General features: G+C 39.9%; 1 protein-coding gene across 1 annotated transcript in view; it reads right to left on the bottom strand.

Annotated features, from left to right (window-relative positions):
- Positions 1-15,587, bottom strand: part of PHC3 (polyhomeotic homolog 3) — a 71,745-nt gene extending 56,158 nt beyond the window's left edge. Inside the window, exons 1-4 of the mRNA XM_068978007.1 lie at positions 15,574-15,587; positions 12,943-13,108; positions 9,191-9,346; positions 8,038-8,115 (exon numbers count right to left, since the gene is read on the bottom strand). Coding sequence (XP_068834108.1) covers positions 8,038-8,115; positions 9,191-9,346; positions 12,943-13,108; positions 15,574-15,587 — 414 coding nt within the window. The remainder of the gene's footprint in view (positions 1-8,037; positions 8,116-9,190; positions 9,347-12,942; positions 13,109-15,573) is intronic.
- Positions 15,588-27,047: the final 11,460 nt, after the last annotated feature.

The following is a 27,047-nucleotide window of genomic DNA, read 5'->3' as shown; positions in this document are numbered from 1 at the left end:
ATTTAGCAACTGAACAACAGCAACAAGACTATATCCACTGTACTCTAAGACCTTCGTTCACTTCAGATCCTTGGCACCTAACACAATGCCTGGCACGAAGTAGGTATGCAGGAAGGAAACACTGGCACAGATTATCCTCAGGAGTCTGGGAGACGAACACAGAATCCCATTCAGGAATGAATCTCCAAAACTAAGCTCTGCTATTTCAGGATCATGAGCTCAGGACTGAGTCCTCTTCTCTCAAATTCCACGTATTTTTTAAAGCTCAGCTTAAGTCCCATACAGAAAGCCTTCTTCAACTACCCAATCCCCAAAGATCTCTCTTCTGTTAACTCCTACGGAATTTACCACTTGATTACATACTGCCGCCTTGTTTACTGTTTGGTATGTCTAGGTACACTGTGTCTGAGGGAGGCGACTTTGACTCCCCCAGGGCAACTAGCACAGCATAACACAATAAACCTGATAACTGGCTGTCTGCTCAAAACTAGCAATGAAAGAATCTCATCACCGAAGTCAGGACTTAGACTGTTTTCTACAATGCAATTTCAGGCAATCAGAATATATCCTAAAATGATTCTCTGCACTGAAGATAAACCACTTGCAGTAATCAAGAATCAAAATTAATAACTATGTATTGCATACTCCAGCTGATGATTATAATTAAACTTTATCTTTCAACAAATATTTATTATATACCTACTATGTGATATGCATTATTTTCCATAACACATATAAAACTATTTTTTAAAACCCTGACTAAACCTTATTTAACATTTAAACCACTGGTTTTCTCTTTTTAAAAAAAAAAACAGTACCCTTTCTTCACACACTAACTTATTCAGAATTCCCAGATTCAAACATCACAGAATTGTTCTGTGGGAACGGAAGTTGAAGCGAAGGCTCAGAGCCCCATCCCTCTTAGTCTGCTGTGGCTGCCTTAACAAGGTGCCAGACGAGGTAGCTCAAGTTCCAGAGGCTAAGTGTCCAAGATCAAGGTGCCAGCCAATTCAGTTTCTGCTGAGAGCTCTCTGCTGGCTTGCAGATGGCCACTTCTCACTGTGTCCTCTCAGCAGAAAGAGGGACACGTTCATGTGTCCATTTCTGGTGTCTCTTCCTCTGATAAAGACACCAGGTTCACTGGATCAGAGCTCCACACTTATGACCTCATTTAACCTTAATCACCTCCTTAAATGGAGAAGGGAATAGCAATCCACTCCAGTATTCTTCTGGAGAAGGAAATGGCAACCCACTCCAGTATTCTTGCCTGGAAAATCCCATGGACAGAGAAGCCTGGCAGACAACAGTCCAAGGGGTCGCAAAGAGTCGGACACGACTAAGCGACTTCACTTCACTTCCAGTATTCTTGCCTGGAGCATTCCATAGACAGAGGAGCCTGGCGAGCTATAGTCCATGGGGTTGCAAAAGAGTCAGACAGGACTGAGCAACTAACACACCTCGTTAATGACCCTGTTTCTAATATAGTCACATGTGGGTTTAAAACTTCAACATACCAATTTGGGAGGGACAGAATTCAGTGCACATTCAGGTTCATCTCCTGAAACTTCTCCTTGATCTAACCCCAGGAACATATGCATGAAAAAACTAAAAACCATCTAATTAGACAACTTAATTTTACATGAAAGAAAAGTGGGGTGTAAGGAGGTTAGTCACTTGCCCTAAGTCATGCCACCAGTTAGTCACAAAATTAAGACTAGAAGCTAGGTCCCTCATGTCCTCCATTCTACCAAACTCGCTCATAATACTCCACAAGGGGTAGTAAAGTCATCAGGTACCCTGGTTGACTGGAAATGTCAATGAGATGTACAAGGACTGTCATCAGTCCTGCCAATAGCCATCTGGCTATATGAACTCCAAATTCATATAGCCAGTGTCTATCAACATGTATGGGTGGGTGTCTAACACACATCATGTCTAAAACCGAACTCCTGATTTTCTTTTCCAACACCTTTGGCAGATCATTCCAGGCACTCAGGCCAAAATACTACAGTTTATCGGTGACTGTTTACCTTTCCTCACATCTTTTAGTCAGTCCCTCAGCACCTACTATTAGCTATTTTCCAAACATCCAAATTTCTATAATAAAATATTGGTGGAACAAATATTCAGAATCTTTGCTAACCACTTTTTACCACATCTATTGTCACCATCATGGTCCAGCCCCCAGTATCTCGCTCTCAGATTACAGGAACCATTTAACCAGTCTCCCTACTTCTATCATTGCCCCCCTAGAACCTACTCAACATTGTAGCTGTTAAAGCCTATATGAGATCATGTCACATCCCAAATAAAATAACTTTCTAGCAGCTTCCCAACTCATGCTGAGTAAAACCCAAGGGTTTAATAATCTTTTCGTGATTAGATAATTTCCTCTCTAAAGTTATCTCTAAACATACTGCCACTTTCATTCCACACCTGCCACACCACCCTCCTGTTTTTTAATTTAAATTTATTTATTTAAATTGGAGGCTAATTACTCCTTTCTGTTTCTTAAGCATCTTTGCCTCCCTCACCCTCCTTCACATGCCATTTTTATTAGCAATGCTTTCCCTGACCACCCTAATTAAATAGGTAATTCCCTCATCCCATTCCTCTTCATTGCTTTATTTTTCTCTGCAGAGCTTACCACCAACTGACATATTACATACTAGGTTACTTACTATCGATATATCCCTAGCTCCATACAGATTTTGTCAGCTGTGTCCCAGTACTAGAGGAGTATTTCAATGCTCAATAAATATTTGTTGAATAAATGAGTGAATTATGAATGAATAAAGTCATAAAACCAACTGGGCTTCAAAATCTCATCCTGGAATGACCTGGTGGTCCAGTGGTTAAGACTTTGCGCTCCCAAGTCAGGGGGCATGGGTGTATGCTCCCTGGTCACAGAATTATGATTCTACATGGTGCAGCCAAAAAAAAAAAAGGCTCATCCTCTCTGGCATCAGAGCTAGAAAGTTATAAAAAAAAAATAAGGTTTTTCCTTTTTACTAGAACAGTACAGTGAATTAAAGTCAAAACATCCGGGATTAATGTAGATTCTAAGGCCAAAAAACAACAAAGGGAATGAGATACAAAGAGCCCTTGAATCATTTAAAGACTTATGACTGCAATTTCCAGCCACGTAATCCTTTCCAGCTGAAAATGCCCAGACTTAGAAGAGAAAGAGACAGAATGATGGCACCTCACTTACACTAAAACAGAATTAACCACAGGCCTATCTACTTACATTTATGTATAGAAATGCACAGTAGTAAGTAATAAGCTTCACACAAAACTTTGTCAGGGCAAAAGGGACTACTGAAATGGGATGTCACTTTCATGTATACATTTGTATTGTCTGTATCTAAGACAACAACAGAGCATTGATTTTTTTTTAAGACAAAATGAAACTTTTCAACCTACTTTCTCAAAGGTAACCACTGATTAACAGTTTGTTGTGTATTACAGATTTTCTTCCTACATAACCAGACAGATATAAGTTTTAAAAAATAAGGGGTAGGAATTCTGTTTCCAGGAAAGTGGAATAGACACATACTTTACCCCTAAGTATAACTAAAAATCCCATCACTGCACGGAAAATAAACATAAGAAAGTTCTAAAAGATGGAGAAAAGTAGACTCCAGGACTCAGTCAACCACGTGGTTGTACGCTCCCTGGATTTTTTTTTAAATCTCGTATAATCCAAACAGAAAGCTGAACAAGTTAGTAACCCAGAAACAGGAATGGGTACAGACAAAAAAAAAGAAAAAGCTCCAATGAGCTGCTCTTTATAGCTGAGGATCAGAAAAGGGACAGCCTAGCAACACAGAAAACTTTTAGACAGTAATTACTCTACTCCTGCCAAACACCACAGAAACACTGTGGCCACATCCACACTAGCAAAGACCTAGGCCTCTCCCCTCACCAGGCTGTAATGAGGCACCCCCAATCCCATCCAATGGGTTAGTGTCAGAGAAGGCCACGTAGAGAGCCAAGACCTTCATATCAGCCAAGCAATAACAGACCACAAATAACAACCCACCCCAACCCTAAAGCATCAGTGGAGACCACATAGGGAGCAATGACTGGGCACTCCTTTCCCTCCTAGCCAGAGAAACATCAGTAGAGGCCTAGTGAGGAGCCAGAACCCACACTGACTCAGCAATTACAGGGAGCATCCCTCAGGTGTCATTGGAAACCAAACGGGGAACCTGGACTTCTACCTCCAATGGCAGTGAGGAGGTGGCACATGTTCCCCTTTGGAAGCCAGCCAAAACTTAAGTAAGATCCACAATCTCATAATACTCAACATGTCCAAGTTTCAATCAGAAATCACTCATTGTACTGAAAACCAGAAAGACCTCAAGCTGAATGGAAAAGGTAACAGATGCCAACACCAAGATGGAAAATATTTTAATTATCTGACAGAGATTTTAAAGCAGCAGTCATAAAAACGCTTTGAACAAGCACGTATGACCCAACTTGAAACAAATAAAAAATAAACTCTCAGCAAAAGAAAGAGAACAAAAAGTTTTAGAACTAAAATACAGAATAACCTAATAAGCTAAATGAACTAATACTATATGTTCTTATTTTCACTTAATACCTAATGAAAATCTGTCTCTATATATACATATATAGCATTCTAAAGCAGCTGTAGTGTTTGAATTAACTATCATTTAACTAATCCTCAATTAAAGAACATCTGTATTGTTTATAATTTCCTATCATTACAAACCATGCATATTTGCCTAATTATGTCATCATTATCTCTCATATTTAGTCAATGATATTATTTCAATAAAAATTAGACTGCTATGTGAAAGGGCATGTGGTTCAAATTTTCATACACACTGCTAAATAACCTTCTAGAAAAGTTGTACCAATTACATTCCCACCAATAGGTTTATGAGTGTACCATACTTGTCAACAGTTATTGTCTCAATTTTTCCCCCATTTTCTAATCTGACAAGTGAAAATAAAACATTGATGTTTTTACACTCACTTCTTTATTACCAGTAAACATATTTTCATGTGCTTAAAAGCCAAAAGTAGTCTATCTTTTGAAAATTACCAATTCAGGTCTCTTGTGAATTCACGTTATTTATCTTACTAATATAATACAGCCCTTGGTATTTCACAAATACAAGCTGTGTGACATACATGGTGCAAATATATTTTCAACCATTCTACTGTTTAACATTGTTGATGCTTTTTTCACATAAGTTTTTAATTACATTGCACTTAATACAAGAACAAAGACATCCAACCTAAAGACTCAGTCCCAACTAATTTTAGAGCCAATCAATCAAACACACATACAAACCACTCTCACTACTGGTTAAGACTATAGAATTAGCTTTTCTGTTCTAATTACAGGAAAGAAAAGGATGCTGGCACCCACTATACAATCAATTAACAATGATTTTCTCCACACACATAGTTTCCCCATGTGGTAGACTGGACTTTTTACCTCATTTTTTTAAATATAACATTCCATCTCCCCTCTGGCATTTCACTGCTACTCTAAATCCGAACCTATTTGTTAGGTGACTTGACAACCTACCTTGAACTCCTTTTATCTACGAGAGGATTGACCCTTCCCTCTTGGTGTTCATTGTTATCAGGCACCTATCTCAAAACAACCAAAATTCTGAAAACTAGCAGACTGCCAATAAACAATTCATTATTATCACTATCTAGGGATTTCTGCTATTATGCTCTGCCCCTCTTAAAAATTACTAAGCTACCCTGGGTATCATAATTTGGACTGCCAGTCAACTCACCTGAGCTACTGTTCAGCTGGGACAGAACACAAAACAAATGCAATGTATTATTCTCTGGTTCTTCTAGGCATCTATTCTCTCTACTTCTTTTCCTCTCACCAGTTATCCAGAGATTCTGGCAATGACTTATGACAAGTAGTAGTAACAATTTCATAAAAAATAACCACAATCACCAGAACTATGGTTGTAAAAGTCACATACACAAAATCGTAATGGAACAAAAATAGTTTTAAAGGATACCTTTTAATAATGTGAAGGGGAAAAAATCCAGAACACATGCTGTGCTATGCTTAGTTGCTCAGTTGTGTCTGGCTTTTTGTGACCCCATGGACTGTAGCTTGCCAGGCTCCTCCGTCCATGGGGTTTCTCCAGGCAAGACTAATGGAGTGGGTTGCCATGCCCTCCTCCAGGGGATGCTCCCAACCAAGGGATTGAACCCAGGTCTCCCGCATTGCAGGCGGATTCTTTACTAGCTAAGCAAGCAGGGAAGCCGAAGAATACTGGAGTGGGTAGCCTATCCCTTCTCCAGGAAATCATCTTGACCCAGGAATCGAACATGGGTCTCCTGCATTGCAGGCGGATTCTTTACATGCCGCACTACCAGGGAAGCCCTCAGAACACACATATCTCTGAGTGTGTGTGTATATATATGTATATACCCTAGTGCTATTCCAGTACTTCATAAAGAATTTATCTATATTTAACTAGTTTACCAGTATGTTCCATAACTACCAATATATTAATTAAAGATTATTATCTGACATCAATAACCATAACTATATAGCATTATTGCTTAGGGCTAAATACATTACTTAAACTTTTCATTTTCTTCAGTCTAACATTTTCAAGTCACAAGTAATTTCTTTTGTAAGTAATTTTATTCATGTTCTAAGATATTTCCATGCTAAAATGGAATTTAATTAAAAACATCAATAGCCCACAAATAACTATGTGCTCATTATACGTGTACTTAGTAAAGATCACACCCTTAGCTGAAGAGATATAGCACAAGTTCAACTTTAATTCCTCAGTAATCTATAAACTATATTCCACTGGAGTCTATGTTATCAAAGTATTACCATCCTGGATCAGAAAAAAGTAGCTAGGAAGGACATTATTAGTTTAACTCAATGGTTCTCAACAAGGGGCAATTTGGCCCCTCAGAAAACATCTGGCAGTGCCTGCAGACAGTTTTGGTTGTCACACTGGGGAAAGGAGAAGGGCACAGCCTACTACTGATATCTAAGCTAGGGATACTATCAAACACCCTACAAAGCACAGGACAGTACCCCCATAAGAAAGAATTATCTGGTCTATTATAAGGTCTATAGGGATGAGGCTGAGAAATCTGGAAGAACTGACGAAATATGAATATGAACAACAGTGTATCGATGTTAAATTTCCTGAATTTGACCTGTTTCATGTGGCTTCATAAAAGAATGACTTTGTTCCTAGGAAATACGTATCAAAGTATTCAGGAGTAAAGGAACATGTCTCAACTTATCCACAAATGGTTCAGAAAAAGGTAACTGTATATATGTAGGCAGAAAGAATGAATGATAAACCAGTGAGCCAAAATTGGTGAATCTAAGTAGAGAGTATACAGAAATTTTTATTATTCTTGCAATTTGAAATTACATCAAAATAAAAGGGTAAACAAGTATCACACCTGTAAATTTCTTTTTAACTGGAATACTTTGCACAATTTCCCAGTACATATGTGCAATACAGCAAATCACCTTTTATTCTCTTCTCAAAATAAATTACACTATTTTGAATGGATACTTGTAAATGTGACCCAGATAACTCAAGCAAGCGTAAGCTGGGAAGTAAAATTTCTAAAATGTGAACTGCACGGAAAAAGCTAGAAACACTTAGATGTCTACCAAGGACATGACATTCTCTAGTACTTGTCAGAGTAAATGCATGACTTAACCTCCCTGCATTATATATTCCATGCTCTCAATGCACACTGAAAACTGCAACCATTCACAATCATAGAAGATCTGAACACAATCAAGGGGAAAATATGTATAAGAAATAATACAAAAACATTTTTATGACTCAGATTTTCTGAAGTTTGACATTAGTTCCACATTCTGGAAATTTACCATTCCTGTTTCTAGCCACTTGTTACTTAAACAGAACTCAACAGATCAAAAGGAACAGCTTTGTAAATTTTAACAGTTCATTTCTGGAAAGCAATAATCTAAAATTTTAAAACCAGGAAAAAAATTAGGGCACTTACAGATGTCTGAGACATACTTGACTGTTGTGTGACACTTCCTGTGGGGGATGCAGGTGGTCTTCCACTGGACAAGCTTGCCTAAAATAGTAAGATCTTTATGTCTATAAGAAGTCTGAAGTTAAAGGTTCTTGTACCAGGACACTACAAAAGTCACAATAAAAGTCAAAACATCTGTTTTACAGACAACATGGATTAAGTTTTGGTCAAACAAATTAAGAAAAAAAGAAAACACTGCATGGTGAAAACAGAAGACCCAAAGGCCCATCTTATTTTAAGAGCTGCACCCACTGTCGGTTTTACTCTATAGATCTTCTTTGAAGTGAAATTACCAATCCAATGTTATGAAAAATAAACTGGAGCTATATCAAATGCCACTGGGTTTCAGTTTCCTATCATGAACAAGATGTTATTTAAAATTACACTAATGAGAAGAAGTAACAGCTGGGACGTGTTTAACAGAAATAAACCTTTTTCAGCTTCAGTCAACTTGAGATCCTACTCTGGTGATGAGATTTAAATCTCACATTAGAGTTTTATTTAAATAAACAATGCAATAATGATGAACATCTATTTGAAAACATAAACATTTAATCATAAAATCATCCTGATAGCACTAAGAATCATATGACTGGATTTTAGAAAAGTGCACATACACATTTTTATACAGAATATTTCTGGAGGGATGCATATTAAACAGCGGCCACCTCTGAAGAGTGGAAAATACCAGTGGGTGTGGAAAAGGAACACCTCTATACTTTACCTCTTATGAACGATTTTATACTGGTTGTTTTTTTTTTAATGAGTGTAAATTACTTATGTAATTTTAAAAAACCTTTTCTGGTTAAAATGTAAATAAGATTTATGTAACCGTAACTATTCACTGTCATCCCTAGAATTTTATACACACAAGACTGGTATAGCATTTCTGCAATGTAGATAAAAAGCAGAGGGACAAAACTCAGCAACAGAGTAACACATTAAACATTTATTTTTTTAAACTAACTTCTATTTGGCAGCCTATTATATTTTCTTAAAAAAAAAAAAAAGGACATTTGAAAACTCTGCAATGATACCCAGTGTTTTTATTTTCAGTAACCGTCTGCAGGCAATGTCAACTTTGGCCTCGTAAGTTCTTAATTCGTTTCAGTCTCACCTGAACAGCAGCAAGGCTCTGAAGCTGGGAGCTGCTTAAGTGCTGCTGCTGGAGAGCCGCTGTGTGCAGCATCAAGTGCTGCTGCTGCGCCGCGTACATCTGCTGTAGATACTGAGCAGCTGAGCTGGGAGGGCGATGCAGTGCCTGTTGAATTACCTGTGATGAGTCAATTGAACCAATGTCAAACCATAATCTTAACCATGAAGTATTAGAAAAGCTATATTAGAAATTTTAAAAAGTAAAAGTAACCCTGATTTCACTCCTTTAATATTCAATATCTTCACACTTATTAACAGTTCTCTCCTGGTTATACATCACTAGGATTCACTAATCTGTACAGATTAAAGTTACCCAATAGAGGCAATTCACCAAAGGAAAAAGGGCTAAGTAAGCATTTGAAAATATCTTCAATCTCATTAGTAGTCAAAACTTACAAATTAAAACAGGACACTTTTTCAACCTTCCAATGAATAAACATTTTAAAGAATACTACTACTACTGGAGAAACAGATACGCTCATACACTGTTAGTAACAATGTAAACTGGAATACCCATTTTGGATAAAATGGAATACCCATTTTGGATAAAACTTGTTAGAATTCGCGATTTGGGTATAAAAAGAATATACATATCCTGCATGTATTACAAACAGTAATGTATAACAGATCAGTGCTGTCCAATACAGTAGCCACTTACAAGGAGACTAGTGCAACCAAGGAACTAAGTTTTTAATTTTACTGAATTTTAATTTAAATATAAAATAGCCACCTGCAGCTAGCAGTTACTATATTGAACAGAGCAGATAACAACTATCAACAAAATCATTTCCAAATACATCATTAGGTGGGAAAAGGTCACTCAATAGTGTACAGAGTAAGATACCATTTATATTAAAATATTTTAAAGAATATTCAGGAAAACATTAAAAGACTACTGATAGGTAGCTAGATTAGAAGTGATTTTTTACCTGATTCTCATGTGTTATTTTTTCCTAAATGTCTGAAAAAACTTAGCTTCATTATAGTAATAACCACAGAAAATTATAAAACCTTTTAGAAAATTACTAAGTAACCACTCATGTTTTTTAAATGTCAGATGCAATTGTTTCAACACAAAATAAAATTATTCTTATTAAAAAAAAATTCTTACAAATGTTCATTACTGTGACTATTTATTAGTAAAATGAAAACTCTGAACCCAAACTTCATAAATTGATAAATGTGAAACAGTCAAAAGAGTTCTAATAAAAGAGAAAAATCCTTTATCTGTCCAAATGGTACACTGGACTACACCAGTCCTCTGCAATCACATCCCAAAGTCATGTCATGCCCATGGGGACTCTAAAACAGCACCCTAAATCTCAGGATCAAATCAGTGTTTTCAAAGAGCTAATTAAGAAAAAGAGACATAATCCTATAGTTTGAGCTTCTGAGTCAGGATACCTTTATCACAAAGGTATGAATGTCTTTATTAAAATTCCAAGAAAGCACGTTTCCTTGTGTTTTTTACCTTCCTGCATTCATGTCACAATTCGCCAACAATAGACTGCTATACCTGCTTCAGATTCCTGTCACAAAATCAATATAGGCTTTTGACCCCTAGTTGCAGAGAAGTACAGACCAGCATTAAGTGCTTTAGAATCGCAACAATATATCTTTTTGGTTAGGTAATCTGTATATGTGGCTCTAATTCCATAACAAAACTCTAAAATCAAACTGAATTAAAAATGAATAACTTATTTGAATATACTTATTGTTTCTATTGTCAGCACAATTTTTCATTACCATTCAGTGCCATACTCATGGATGAGAGACTCTTTAAAAACAAGTTAAAGATACAGCACATTGCTCTTATTTTGTTCCTCTGGGGCAAGGAAGGTGAAAAGGATTCACGGGGTGGGTGGGGGGGGAAGCTGGAAGGTATTAAACTACTTAGGCAGGTCAATAAATATTGATTTGATTACATTTTAAGGGAAGCAATTCTATAATCTTATAAGAATTAAGAGTTAGTGTTGTTTGTGAGATATTATCTTCAACTACAAATCTCCAGTAACTGGTTTCTTATTAACACAGCCAGCTTAGAAAATAGGAGAACAAAATGGTATTTCAAATATCACATTATCTTTATGTTCAAGGATCTAGATACTCTTCCCTGTTTCCCTTGCCTCAGAGAAAGGTGAAAAACATTAAAACACTATGTTCCAGTCTGAATTTCTACTGAACTGACGGACGAGTTTCCAACAATCCTGATTCTACTCCACAGTAATTTCAGAATACTAAGCCATATAACAGCTAGACAGTCAGTATACTGGGATCTGCACTCTAGAGAAATGGATCAGGGAGATGACAAAACCAGGTCTGTTTTTTTCAGGGTGGAGTGCAATTATGCAGATTTGAGAAAGAAAACAGGTGTAATGGGAAAAAAAACTCAGTATTTAAGGGCACAGCTCTAAAGTCAAGAGTACCAACTAGGTATGTGAGTTTAGGAAAGTTATTTAGCCAATTTAAAACATCAATTTTTCCATCTGTTGAATGGAAATAATCCATGTAAAGCATTTATCAAATACTTAGCACATAATTATTCAGTTATGTATTAGCTACTATCATTTACTGAGTATATAATGTGCCCCACAAAATTCTAGATCCTTCGTCTAATCCTCATAACTAATTAAGCAGGTGGTCTCATTCTCATTTTATAGTTTCCTGAGGATCAAGGAGATTATGCCTCTCACTCAAGGCTAGCTACAGTAAAGAAAATGGAATTCAAACAAAACCTGCATCAGCCTGCAATGCCCATGCTCTTTCTATGCAATACCATATTGCCCCAACCTCCATTACTATAAAGGCTGCCTTGCTGTATCTCACTGTTTGCTGAAGCCAGGGTAGGCAAGGAGTGAGCGGGGAAGCTGGAAGAAGATGCAAGGAGCCAGAAGAACTGCAGACACGTTTCTTCTCTCCTGACTGGCACAGCAGGCTTAACAGTAGACACGCTGTATTCTCTTGTGGTTGACCCAGCAGACATAGCCATAATGCTGCCGCAACAGCTTTCCAGGTGGAGCTTATATAGGTTTACAGAACAAAAGTGGCCTGTGGTCAAGGGGGTACATCGGGACACACATGTGCAGTGCTATAAGTGATCTCAGCTGTTACACAACTGTATTTACAAAACGTGGGGCAAGAGATTATGGGCCGAGAGAGGCTGACCACCACCATCTTTGCTAATTTGCTCCTTCCCTACAAAGGTTAACCAGCTAAACTTTATTTTCTCAACTAAGTAAACAGCCTAAGACTTTTCCTAATATTCCCTTTCTCCTCTGCCTGAGAGCTCCTGATGGATCCTCTTGCTTAGGGTTCTTGGGTTTAAAATGAACCTCTTAACTTATCTATAGAGCTGAATAAATCCTAAGTCCAAATTCTGGGTTCAAATACACAATAATCCAGAAAAACCTAAAGCTATTTTCATGTTGGGGCTCTTGGTCGAGTTTCCCCACTTGCAGCAGCACCTACGGACCTTCCAATTATAAGTTTCCTGACATTGTGTTCGAAGCTACAGGCTGACAAATGTAGGCCCTCCCAATAGAATGATTATTAAATGACTCTGTTGGTAGTTCCAAACGTTCACAATTCTAACTGTACTCATTTAGAGGGTTATCATGTAACTCATTTGAGGATATGAAACAATACATTTACCTGGCTTAAGCAAAAAGTAATGGCTCCTAAGTCTTAGCCTACCCATCATGGTAACCGAAATACCTGTACAGCATGTCGGTCTGAGCCACTATAGACAGAGATCTGAGGCTGCTGCATTCGAGAGGAGGAAGTAGTGATGGTGGTGGTGGTGGTGCTGCTGTTTGTCGTCGACACGGAAGATGTTCCAGGGTTTGGTTCACTATCCATAGCTGTACTGTGGTCCTTAAATCTAGCAGATAGCACAAAGGATTCGTATTGGCAAAAGCGTTATACTGTTTAAAGAATATTTAATTATTCCAAGAAATATCAGAACAGTCTAAATTTCTAAGAAGGACCTCATAAAATACAGATAGCACACAGTCACCATCAACAGGTGAAAGGGAAAAATAATTTACAAAGATAAAGCATAATTAACAATTCATATCTACTAAATTTGAATCCAGAGGACTCAGGATACAGAACTCAGACAAAGCCTGGCCTAAAGTTTACCTTTTTATTGTTGAAGGAAGATGAATGTCTTGAAACCAAAACAGGTGATGACAGAATACTACCTAGGAAAATTAAAACTTAAGCAATATCAGAGTATTAAAATACTTCTTTATATTCTTTTGACCATACTGATTACAAATAAAATCATTCTTATGTAGACATTAAAAAAGGATGCCTGTGGACTTGTGCTAGCTTAGTTTAGCTTAGTCAATTAACTCACTTTTTAGTTACCGTATGTATTTAAAAATACGTTCTCTAGGAAAATAAGTTAAAAAATAATTTATTAACTCAAACTGCTTTCCCTCTAATTATTCTACAATTCTGTCCTTACCACATCTAATAGCTCTGAGTTAATACTCATAAGCAGATTACCCTGGGTAAATAAGAGAAGCAGTGGAAAACAATTTCCCCACTTGCTAACAAAAATCTCTTTCACAAAATTCAGCTCCAAATTTTGAAAACAGTGTAACTATGTCACTTTCCTTATGCATGGAGTGCAGTTTTGTACCATTCTGATTATCTTCCCTCCCACATTACAAACTCATTTCACTGCTGTGATACAAATACAGAATTTTTATTTTAATAAATTCAAACAACACATTAAGTCAATTCTGACTGCTTTAATGTTGTAGAAACTAGAACTATAATATTTATTGTAGGGATAGAAATGCACCACAAAAAGTAAACTTAAGAATATATTGGTTTTCTCTGCCTTTCTTATCTTTTCTTCTAAGAAACATAATATGACCCACCTCACATGAGAAGTACTGACAAGAACGTAACACTTTCTACTTCAGGAAAAGACCAAGGAATTTGGCACTAACTGTGTATGCATGCACTATTCCCACGTAGTGTCCTCTTACCTACAAATTTTTTATATCACATATATAAACAGTATTTATATGTATAATCATAAGAGTACGATTGTTCTGTGAGGAATCAAATGTTTTTAAAAGCCCGATTTATAAGAGGAAACGTGAAAGGAAAAAAAGTAGGGAGCCAACTCTTACTAACCTTTTTGATTAATAAATGACTCACACACCTTTAGACTTCTCTGGGGTTTTTACTGGGGGGGGGCGGGAAGGGTTGGGGAGCAGTTTGTTAGTTTTTCAAACTCCTTTCCAATCATCAACTCACAGCAGCATATGTTAACAATTCAACAACATACAGGTCTGGTGGTAAACTTTTAACCAAATTGCTGCCTGTCATAACACTTCTGAACCACGCATCAGTGATATGCAAAAAGCCAGCTTTAATTCTGGTCCTTGTACAGTGCTGTTCTGCTCAACCATCTCCTCAAACCCCGCAGTAAGCAGTAACTAAATATGGTCACAGAGAATCCAAAATCTAGACACAAGTCTAAACATCGGTGGTAGAACTGGCCAAATCATTAAACTGCATCTGGAGACCTGGCACAAAAGAACAATTTTGCTAACTCCACCGACTAGCCTTGTATATTGCCTGCAAAACACAAACGGCAGTTCCGCTGCACAAGCGGCCTACCCAGGAAACACTTAAGTTTGAGTCGCTAACTAAGCATACCATCACACCGCCACACAAGAATGTGGCCCTCTAGGGCGGCAACAGCACTGCAGCCGGAGACCCGCGGGAAAGAAAGATCTTTCCTACCAGGGTGTTTTCAGCCCCGCCAAACACGCCATAGCCCCCGCCGCTGAGACCCTCCTCCGAGCCCGCCGGGGGAGGGAGTGAGCAGCCCCGCGTCTCGGGCTCTCCCGCTGAGGCGCAGTGGGGTGGCGCCGGGGCGGGAAGGAGGCGAGCGTGAAGGAGGCCTGGCAGTGCCCGCCCAGCCCTACCCTGCCTCCGCGGGCCCCCGGTGCGGGCGGCCGTCACAACGCTGCCCGCGGGGCCCTCTTGCAGGGATGACAGCCTCTGAGGGGCCCACCCGGGCTCATCTTCCGGAAGACCCCGGCGGTAGGGGTCCGAGAAGGGACCCTGCGCACAGGGCCCCGTAGATCCGGGACCAGACGGCGGAAGGGGCGCTCCCGCCTGGAGGTAACTGGACCCTTACAGTTCGGCTCCGTCCTCCGACAAGGGCCAAGCAGGCTCCTCCACGATAAGGAAGCTCTCGCGTCCCCTTTTCCCCGCACTGCCCGCGAAAGAGCCCTGAGCTTTCCCCTTGGGGGGGCTTGTCGCTGCCCCCTCGCGCCCCCCAGTTACGACATCAGTCACCAGCGAGTCACTCACTCCGCTTCCGCCATCTTCTCTCCTCCATCACTAACATGGGCTGCGCATGCGCCCCCCGGCGGCGGCGACAGCGGCGGCCGCGGCAGAAAAAGGAGGAGGGGCGGGGTCGGCTCAGGCTCGGGCCCCCGAGGTCACGTGGCGCCTTCGTCTCCCAATTCCTCCTCTCGGAAGGCTTGCTGGCTCGGGGAAGTGACCAGGTTTTGCCAATTTAGGTGTCAGTGTCTCTCGTGCACCCCCTCGCTTTCTCTAGGGTCTTCTTCCTACTGGGTAGGAGTGTCTAACCGAGATATGAAAAGTTCTGATTAGACTTAAATGACAAATTTTATGAATATCTAAAATATACCAAAGCTTGTGCAAACTGCAAAGAGGGAGAGGGAAGAGAATAACACCAGGATTGGATGCTTTGGTCTCAGAGTAAAAGGAAATGCCATGGTAGCTGCAGGGCTTATTACCTGGGGCACATGGCAATTTGGGGATAGAACCAGCAGGCCCTCTCTTGGGCTCAGAGATAGAGTTCTGGCGGCCCATTCGTTGGACAGTTAAGGTATTATCATATTACCCTATGAATATCACCCACTTCATTGACATGAGTTTACTGAGCGCTTAGTGGAGATTACAAATTTGCATACCGCAGAGAGAACAAGCAGGAATAGTCACCAGTTTGCTAATATAATTTACTGTATTCTACACAGGTGGCAACTAATCTGAAGCAGGATGAGACAAACATATGAAGATGAGTGAACCAAGTCCCTGTCTTCCAAAAAGTCTTAATCGGGATTTTACAGAGAGAGTCACACAATCTAAATGTTCTGACATAGATCCATTAAGTGCTTTGGAAATTTAAATTCAAGGAATAATAAATCTTCACTGCCCTTCACCAAATAAAGCATTTTGAACACTAATATGCCTTCTTTTTGCACTTTTTAAGATGGTGGAGTCACATTTCAAAACTGAGAAATGAGGAACTTCCCTGGTGGTCCAAAGTTTAAGACTTGGTCCTTCCAATGCAAGAGGCCAAGGTTTCATCCGTGGTGGTGGAACTAGGGTTCTACATGCTGCACTGCAATGGCAAAAAAAAAAAAAAACACCTGAGAAATGAACTACTGATATAAATTCAACACAAAGTGTAATATGGTCTAATGAAAATATGCTCAATCTTACAAATCCTGTGATCAGGATATCCCTAGGGGAAGGAAAAGACCACTTTCAATGTTGGCTAAATTGTCCCTTTACCACATCTCCCTGTATGATAACCTTGTTTCTTTACCTTATTTTCTTATCTGAAAGCAAAACCCTTCCTACTATCCCTAGGAGAACTCACTGAGAAAGTCCTCTTTGAAAATTCCCTGTGGATGCTTAAAAATAAGATATTACTACTTCTTTCTTTTCTGATTTGCTCAGATGATGCTGGAGAAGGCAATGGCACCCTACTCCAGTACCCTGGCCTGGAAAATCCCATGGATGGAGGAGCCTGGTAGGCTGCAGTCCATGGGGTCGCTAAGAGTCAGACACGACTGAGCGACTTCGCTTTCTCTTTTCACTTTCATGCATTGGAGAAGGAAATGGCAACCCACTCCAGTGTTCTTGCCTGGAAAATCCCAGGGGCGGGGGAGCCTGGTGGGCTGCTGTCTATGGGGTCACACAGAGTCGGACACGACTGAAGTGACTTAGCAGCAGCAGCAGATGATGCCATTGCCGTATAATTCCCAAGAATCAACTGTTGGGACTTCCCTGGCAGTCTAGTGGTTAAGACTGCACTTCCAGTACAGGGGATGTGGCTTCAGTCCCTCATCACAGCAGAATTAAGATCCTGCCTGCTGTGTGGTCAAGAAACAAGTTGACCGTCTATTGGTATCGCTGAAATTTTCATTCATCAAAACAAAACTGAAGAAAGCAGTCTTAACGACTTCCCTGGTGGTCCAAGGACTGAGAGTCTGCACTCATAATGCAGGCAGTCCAGGTTTAATCCCTGGTCTGGGAACTAGATCCCACGTAGAGCAGCTAAGTTTGCATACCACAAGTGAAAATCCCCCATGCTGCAGCTAAGACCTAGTGCAGCCAAATAAATTAAAAGTTTTTAATTTTTTAAAAAAGCAGTCTCAGAGCTAAACATGAAAACTGCATAATCCAAAGGAATGTTTGGAATAAATGTGCCAAAATTGTTCCTTTTCATCCTTCTTTCTTTGAATATCCAAGGCCTGTATCTATATTGTTATCTCACGCAGATTGGCCTTAAAAGTCATAATACATATTGGATAAAGTCAGGCCAGTACTGCTTTTTTTTTTTTTTTTTGGCCACACCCAGTGGCTTGCAGGATCTTAGTTCTCCAACCAGGGATCAAACCTGGGCCCCAGAAGTGAAAGGACCAAGTCCTAACCACTAGACCACCAGAGAATTCCCAGTACTACTTTTTTAGAAACATTTCAAACCCAACATTTATTATAACAACAACTAGTATTTGTCTAGCCTATTACTGAAGGCAGAGGATTTCCACAAACTCATTTGATCTTCACAATTATCATTTTCATTTATCACAAATATAGTGAGGTCAAGGTGATTAAATGACTATGGTAACTGCTAGATGGAGTTCCAGAACTGGGGTTCTAACTTAAGCTTTCCATGGCCAAAGTCAAGTTTTCTTCACTGCATCATTCAGAAAGCCACTGTGTGAAATGTTAGAGAAGACAAAGTATGATGCAAGACTATCTCAAGAAACTTACCATCACTTATCTGATGAAACAGAGGAAGGTGTTTTACCTCTTTGTGATTTCCTATGGAAAAGATTTATGTGTCATGCTAATAGAACTTGAAAGTTTCTAAAGTTTCCAGGAAGTGTTGCTTTGGGGAAGTGCTAGCATCCTATATAATTTTAGAAAAATCCATCTAGCAAGGATGCTTTGGAGGAAAATGAAACTGGAGACCTGGAAACTAATTGGAAAACTCTATTAATCCCTAGAGAAATGGTAAAAAAAAGTCTCCAGGAATGAAAAGGGGGGATAGATTAAAATTTTGGTTCCTTAGTTATACTAGTCACACATCAAGTGCTCAATAGATATATGTGGCTAGTGGCAACTGTATGGTACCATGCAAATATAAAACATTTCTATTATTACAGAAAGTTCTATTGGACAGTGCTGGTCTGAACACTAGATCGAGCATTGGCCAACTACTATTTCTGTCTTAGTTTGGGCTGTTATGACAGACCATGCACTGGATGGCTTACATGAACTTTTTTCCCACAGTCCTGGAGGCTGGGAAGTCCAGAGTCAAGGTGCAAGCAGATTCAGTATCTGATGAGGTCCCTCTTCCTGGTTTGCAGGCAGCCACCTTCTCACTGTATCCTCACATGATGGAGACAGAAGGCAGAGGAACAGAACTGGGGACCATGGAATTCGGCCCACTTCGTGTAACTCACTTGTGGCTTCAACACCTGTCCAGCCTTGTTGTACTGACCAGAGTTCTTGGCCTTCCTCAATCAATAGAAATTGACTAGAGGCCAGAAAAGAAAGTCAGGCAAGGCTATACTGGGGCCCCTGCTGCAGCAGGGGTAAGTGAGAATAATCAACAGATTCCCTTGCTTACTTGCTCCCTGTGACAGGGGCAAGCTTGTTCCCCAGCAGCAGCAGGGGTGTTTTCAGAGGTCAAGGGCTTAGGTGGTTTGTCTATCCCTTAGGTGGTGTTGTATGCAAGGGTGTGACTTTTCTTCCGACACCCTGTTATTGTTCCAGGCTCTTCAAAAGTGTGGCAATCAGGTTTTTTTAGTCCCACACAGTTTCTTGGTGTTTTGTGGCTTGAGGAGATGTGTGTCCAAGTGTGAGCAATGCGGCACTGCAGCAAAGGGTCCCAAGTCCCAGCCTGTCTCACTATCATGTATAATCCACTCCATTTGATGGGTAGGATATTGCTATGCACATTCAGCTTTACGGCCTGATAGGCAAGATGATACTCAGTTCATAATGGGCAGCTCAAATTCCATGGTAATTTGGTGACCCATAATTAAGCGATCAGTCTCTACTAAGGTCAAATAAATTCTTCAAACCAGGCTTCAGCAGTATGTGAACTGAGAACTTCCAGATGTACAAGCTAGATTTAAAAACGACAGAGGAACCAGAGATCAAATTGCCAACATATGCTGGATCATAGAAAAAGCAAGGAAATTCCAGAAAAACATCTTCTGCTTCATTGACTATGCTAAAGCCTTTGACTGTGTGGATCACAACAAACTGTGGAATATTCTTAAAGAGATGGAAATACCAGACCATCTTCCTACCGCCTGAGAAAACTGTGTACAGGACAAGAAGCAACAGTTAGAAGCAGACATGGAACAACAGACTGGTTCAAAACTGGGAAAGGAGTATATCAAGGTTTATATTGTCACCCTGCTTATTTAACTTATATCATGTGAAATGCCAGGCTGGATGAATCACGAGCTGGAATCTAGATTGCTGGGAGAAATATCAATAACTTTAGACGTGCAGATGATTCCACTTTAATGGCATAAAATGAAGAGAAACTAAAGAGCTTCTTGATGGAGATGAAAAAGGAGACTGAAAAAACTGGCTTAAAACTCAATGTTCAAAAAACTAAGATCATTGCCTCTGGTCCTATCACTTCAAGGCAAATAGATAGGGAAAATGTGGAAACAGTGTCAGATTTCATTTTCTTGGGTTCCAAAATCACTGTGGATGGTGACTGCAGCCACGAAATTAATAGACACTTGCTCCTTGGAAGACTACCTATGACAAACATAGACAGCATGTTAAAAAGCAGAGACATCACTTTGCCAACAAAGGTCTGTATAGTCAAAGCTATGGTTTTTCCAGTAGTCATGTATGGATGTGAGAGTTGGATCGTAACAAGGCTGAGCCCCGAAGAATTTAAACTCTTGAACTGTGGTGCTGGAGAAGACTCTTGAGAGTCTCTTAGACAGCAGGGAGATCAAGCCAGTCAATCCCAAAGAAAATCAACCCTGAATATTCATGGGAAGGACTGATGCTAAAGCTGAAGCTCCAATACTTCGGCCACCTGATGTGAAGAGCTGACTCATTAGAAAAGATCCTGATGCTAGGAAAGATTGAAGGCAGGAGGAGAAGGGGGAGACAGAGGATGAAATGGTTGGATGGCATCACTGACTCAATGGACATAAGTTTGAGGCAACTCTGGGAGATAGTGAAGGACAGAGAAGCCTGGTGTGCTGCAGTTCATGGGGTCACAAAGAGTCAGACACCACTCAGCAACTGAACCAACAACAAAGGTCAAGGAGCAGGCCAAAAGCTGTTTCTCAAAAGGGCAGCTATCTGCAGAGGATGATAGAGATTTGTTCCAAAATCCTAATCACAGCCTGGGCTGTGATTTACCCATAGGGGCCTGCTGAAGGCTTGCTTCAATTATGTCTAACTCTTAGCAATCCCATGGACTGTAGCCCTCCAGGCACCTCTGTCCATCGGATTCTCCAGGCAAGAAGACTGGAGTGGGTTGCCATGCCCTCCTCCAAGGGATCTTCCCAGGGGTTGTACCATGTCCCCTGCAGCTCCTGCATTGCAGACGGATTCTTTACCTCTGAGCCACAGAAGGGTAAGTGTGGGGAGCAGATGCAACATTTTATCCTTCACTTTAGAAGGGATATCTCAACATGGTCCACACCACTGGACCTCCTAGAAATTTCACTGACATAAAAGGAGAAATGTCACTGAATTTTTGTTACTGAATTATTTTCCAGCCCCTGACACACAAATGTCTTACCAACAAGTCTAGAGTTGTTGCTACTTTTTGCTCACTACATCCAATCAGCATGGTGTCATCAACGTAAAAGACCAACGTGGTATGATGTGGAAGAAAAAGGTGATCAAGATCCTTGTGACCTGTGGACTCAGGACTTCCCTGGTCATCCAGTGGTTAATATTATGTGCTCCCAATACAGGGGGTCCAGGTTCGATCCTGATCAGGGAACTAGATCCCACATGCTGCAATAAAGATAGAAGATCCTGGCAACAAGACCTGGCACAGCCAAATAAATAAATACATAAAAAAATTTTTTTAAGATTCTTGCAAGCTTGTTATGACACGGGCTGGAGAATTGATTTAGCCCTGATGTAGGACTGTAAAGATGTACTGCTGGCCTTTCCAGCTGAAAACAAATTGCTTCTGGTGGTCTTTGCTAATAGGTATCAAGGAAAAAACATTTGTCAGATTGATAGCTGCATGTCAGGTACCAGGGGATGTATTAATTTGCTCAACCAATAAAACCACATCTGGCAGAGCGGCTGCAATTGGAGTTACCACCTGGTTTAGCTTACAATAATCCACTGTCATTCTCCAAAATCCATCTGCCTTCTGCACAGGTCAAACAGGCCTGTTGAATGGAAGTGTGGTGGCAATGATCTCTGCAGTTCCTCCAGGAATTCAGTATTGCTTTTGGTTTACTATTTTCCTAAGTAGAAGCAGTTCTAGAGGCTTCCACTTGATCTTTCCCACCATACTAGCCCTCATTCCGCAGGTCCGGGAACCAATGTGGGGACTCTGTGAGGTGCTCAGTGTATCTATTCTAATTATTAATTCCAGGACTGGAGGATAATCACAGAATGGGCTTGGGGAGCTAGTGTCCCCGCTGTAAGACAGACTTGAGATAAAACTCATCGATCACCTGACTTCCATAAGCCCCTTCCAAGATAGTGTGCCACAGTGATGTTTGATCTCCTGGAATTCAGTTCAGAGCCAGCGTCCATTAGTTCCCAAGTGGTCTGATTGTTTTATTTTTTTCTCAGTGCACGGTTTCCCTACTAAAAAGATTTGGAGTCCCTTTGGTGAAGTCTGGAGAAAAATTTTCTGTATACATTTTGATGGTGTACCAGTGTCATTTCTCTGGGGGATGTAGCCTCCCCTTTACTTGAGGGATTCTGAGGTCTGTAAACTGTCTCAAGTCTGGGAAATGTTGGAAGGGATATGACTCTCTTTTTATGATTCGGGTTAGACTTCTCTTTACTTGACCTAGAACTTTTCTACTGATACTGTTTCAGTAGGAATTTAGTGGGTTTTCTGTCTATTTCACTTCTAGGAATACCATGATCAACTAGCCAATGACTTAGTTCCACAGTGACCATGCCCATCTTTGTCTTTGGCAGTGGTGTGCTGCCACTTGGCCCCTGCTATACTAAGATCCAATTACTCCTATTTCATTTAGGTTTCTCGGTTCAGTGGCTGCAGTTCCCACTGGCCTACAGAGAAGAGCAATCACCAACCACTTCAGGAATGCTGGAGGTCCCCTCACAAATTGCTATAGACTGAATACTTGTGTTCCCCCAACATTCAAATGTTGAAGCCATAACCCCCAGTGTGATAACATTTGGAGACTTTGGGAGGTAAGTAGGTCATCAGAATTGAACCTCTATAAATGGGATTTAGTGCTCTTGGAAGAAGAAAGATGAGAGAGGTGATCTCTTTCCACCACGTGAGGATACAGCAACAAGGTGGCCATTGTCTGCAAACCAGGAAGAAGTTTCTCACCACACACCACATTGAACCTGCCAGCACCTTGAACCTGGACTTCCCACTCTCTGGAACTGTGAGAAAGAATTGTTTGTTGTTTAAACTGCTCAGACTATGGCATGTATCATAGCAGCCCAGACTGACTAACACAAGCCTATGGGCCAAACCGAACCTGCTGCTTGTTTTTATACAGCTGTCAAGCTAAGAATGGTTTTTACGTTTTCTAACAATAGAAAAAAAATATGAAAGGAAGAATACTATTTTGTGACAAGTGAGAATTATGTGAAATTTGTGTTTCAGTATCCATAAATAAGGCCTTATTGGAACACAGCAATGCTCATTCATTTATGTACTGTCTACAGCAACTTTTGTGTTGCAACAGCAGAGGTGAGCAATTGCAATAAACACTATAATGGTTCACTTGGGAGAAAAAGGATGCTGACCCATGTTCTAAATCACTGATCACCTTGTGCTGGGCCCTTCCTCGGTAGTTAATATGGCATATACACTGTCCAACACCCCAACAACACTATGATTGCTTTCCTAATATGAGACAGAAGATGGACTGACTCAGATTTGAACACTGGTACAGACCTGAATGTACAGTACTAAAAGTTTTAGTTTTATAATGTGAAAAAAAGAGGAACAACACCTTCAGGATTGTGATACAATCTTAAAAACCCAAATGTAAAGTCTAAAAACGTCCTCTTTTAAAACCTTTATTTATTTATTTATTTTTTCCTGCTCTGAGTCTCGATTGTTGTGTACAGGCTTTTTCTAGTTGTGGTGAGCAGGCCCTACTCTCTGTGGGAGTGTGGGCTTATTGCAGGGGCTTCTCTTTTTGCAGACCATAATCTCTAGAGCACGCAGGCTCAATAGTTGTAACACACAGGCTTTGTTGCCCTGTGGCATGAAGAATTTGCCTGGACCAGGAATCAAACCCATGTCCCTTGCATTGGCACTTGAATTCTTTATCATTGGGCCACCAGGGAAGTTCCTCTTTTACTTTTTGAAATTTTTATCAAGATCTTCCTTCACCTGGACTTGACTAAATACTCAGTAGGTTTTAAATGCTTGTTGTGGGACTGAATGCTTCAATATTTGCATGAATAAAGCCTAAAATTCTAGTGCATCCTACATTCTAGTAGACTGGAATGGCACAATATATGGACTTGTTCTAGCTTTTCCTTGAAAGTAACACCCTAAAACCAAATACTTTAGTGAATAAAGCAAATAGTATTGAAACTGAGAAAAGAGTCTAGTCCTGCCACCTCTCATCTATTCTTACAATAATTGGTGTATTAATCAATGCTATCAATCTTACCTTGTATACCTATGGGCGACACTGTTCCCAGTCCTCTATATTTGCCTAGATGATAAGTCATAGAGACAGGGAACTTTAAAGCTTGAAGGGACATTAGCTGTCATGTGCCCCAAGGGGGAAGAATCCATAGTAAAAGCAGAATTTGAACTCTGGTTTCCTAACCACCCAATCCTGGAGTTGCCTACCTTGTGCCAAAAAGCCTTACTTGAAGCATGTAGGTACTTGATAAGCATTTGAAGCAGCTATTGACTTTCATTTCCATTCTTTTCCCCAGCTTTTATGCTGTATTTACTTAGCATTGTGGAAGCTTGAAAGAGTTTTTATAAGTAGAGTGGTAGAGTTAGACAAACTTAGATTTGAATCCTGATTTTGCCACTAACTAGCTGTGTGACCTCTGGCAATGTCATCAGCTCCATCTTCAAAATATAGCCTTTATTGGAGCAGGCTAGAGAGGCAGGGTCATAGATGTGCAACATTGCTGTCTTTAAAGATAGAGAGCCTTCAGAAAGGAACACAGAACTGCTGACATGGTGTTTTTAGCCAATGAGACCTGTAATGGACTTCTCACCCATAGAGCTATAAGAGATCAAGCCCTGAGCCTTTGAAGTGGGAGCACTTACTCCAAGACCCTAGACTACCAGAGAACTAACCCTAGGGAGTATCAAATAGTGAGAACTCACACATAGGAAACCACTTGAATACAAGACCTGGCATCACCCAACCACCAGTATCATCCTGTGTAGGATGCCTCATGTAAACAAGAAGGAAACAAAAATACAAACCCAATCATCAGCAGACAGGATTACCAGCTCACTTAGCTTTGCCCATCAGGGGAAAAACAAACAAAAACTCAGCACAAATCTCACCTTATTCAAAGCTTACACAAATCACTGGACCAACCTTAGGAAGGCAGAAACCAAAAGGAAGAAAGAATTCAAACTTGAAGCCTGGGGAAAGGAGACCTCAAACACAATAAGTTAAAAAAATAATGAAAAGGAAAGAGAAATAGTATACAAATGAAGGAACAAACTAGAAACACAGAAATTCAAATAAATGAACAGGAAATAGGCAAACTACCTGAAAAAGAATTCAGAATAATGATAGCAAAGATGATAAAAAATCTTGAAAACAAAATGGAGAAAATGCAAGAATCAATTAACAAAGACCTAGGACAATTAAAGAATAAACATACAGAAACAAACAACACAATTACTGAAATTTTAAAAACTCTAGAAGGAATCAATAGCAGGATATCTGAAGCAGAAGAACAAATCAGTGAGCTGGAAGATAAAATGGTGGAAATAACTTTTGAAGAGCAGAATAAAGTAAAAAGAATGAAAATAACTGAGGATAGTCTCAGAGACCTCTGGGACAATATCAAATGCACCAACATTCAAATTATATGGGTCCCAGAAGAAGAAGAGAAAAAGAAAGAGTATGAGAAAATTTTTGAAGAGATTATAGTTGAAAATTTCTCCAACATGGAGAAGGAAATAGTCAATCAAGTTCAAGAGGCACAAAGAGTCCCATACAGGATAAATCCAAGGAGAAACACATATACAAGACATGTACTAATCAAACTAGCAAAGACTAAACACAAAGAAACAATATTAAAAGCAGCAAGGGAGAAGCAACAAGTAGCATACAATGGAAACCTCATATACTTAACAGCTGATGTTTCAGCAGAAACTCTGCAGGCCAGAAGGGAATGGCAGGATATATTTAAAGTACTGAAAGTGAAAAGTCTACAACCAAGGTTACTGTACCTGGCAAGGATCTCATTCAAAATTGATGAAGAAATAAAAAGCTTTTCAGACAAGCAAAAGTTAAGAGAATTCAGTACTACAAAAACCAGCTTTACAGCAAATGTTAAAGGGTTTATATAGTCAAGAAATACAAGAGAATAAAAAAGATCTACAAAATCAGCCCCAAACAATTAAGAAAATGGCAATAGGAATATATATATCACTAATTATTTTAAATGTAAATGGATTAAATGCTTCAACCAAAAAACACAGAATGGTTGAATAGATACAAAAAGAAGACCCATATATATGCTGTCTACAAGAAACACACTTCAGACCTCAAGACACATATAGACTGAATGTGAGAGGAAATATATATTCCATGCAAAAGGGAAGCAAAAGAAAGCTGGAGTAGCACTCCCCATATCAGACAAAATAGACCTTAAAGAAAGAAGATTATAAGAGTAAGGAAGGACACTACATAATAATCAAGGGATCAATCCAAGAGGAAGAGATAACAATTGTAAATATCTATGCACCCAGCATCGAAGAAGGTGATGGCACCCTACTCCAGTACTCTTGCCTGGAACATCCCACTGATGGAGGAGCCTGGTAGGCTGAATTCCATGGGGTCACGAAGAGTCAGACACGACTGAGCGACTTCACTTTCAATTTTCATGTTCATGCATTGGAGAAGGAAATGGCAACCCACTCCAGTGTTCTTGCCTGGAGAATCCCAGGGATGAGGGAGCCTGGTGGGCTGCTGTCTATGGGGTCACACAGAGTCGGACATGACTGAAGCGACTTAGCAGCAGCATTAGCATTCACCCAACATAGGAGCACCTCAATACATAAGACAAACACTAACAGACATAAAAGGAGAAATTGGCAGTAACACAATCATAGGAGGAGACTTTAA

The sequence above is a fragment of the Capricornis sumatraensis genome, chromosome 1, assembly GCF_032405125.1.
Source record: "Capricornis sumatraensis isolate serow.1 chromosome 1, serow.2, whole genome shotgun sequence".
Lineage (NCBI taxonomy): Eukaryota > Metazoa > Chordata > Mammalia > Artiodactyla > Bovidae > Capricornis > Capricornis sumatraensis.
The sequence above is the reverse complement of the archived record's forward strand: the minus strand, read 5'-3'. Positions and strand labels throughout refer to the sequence as shown.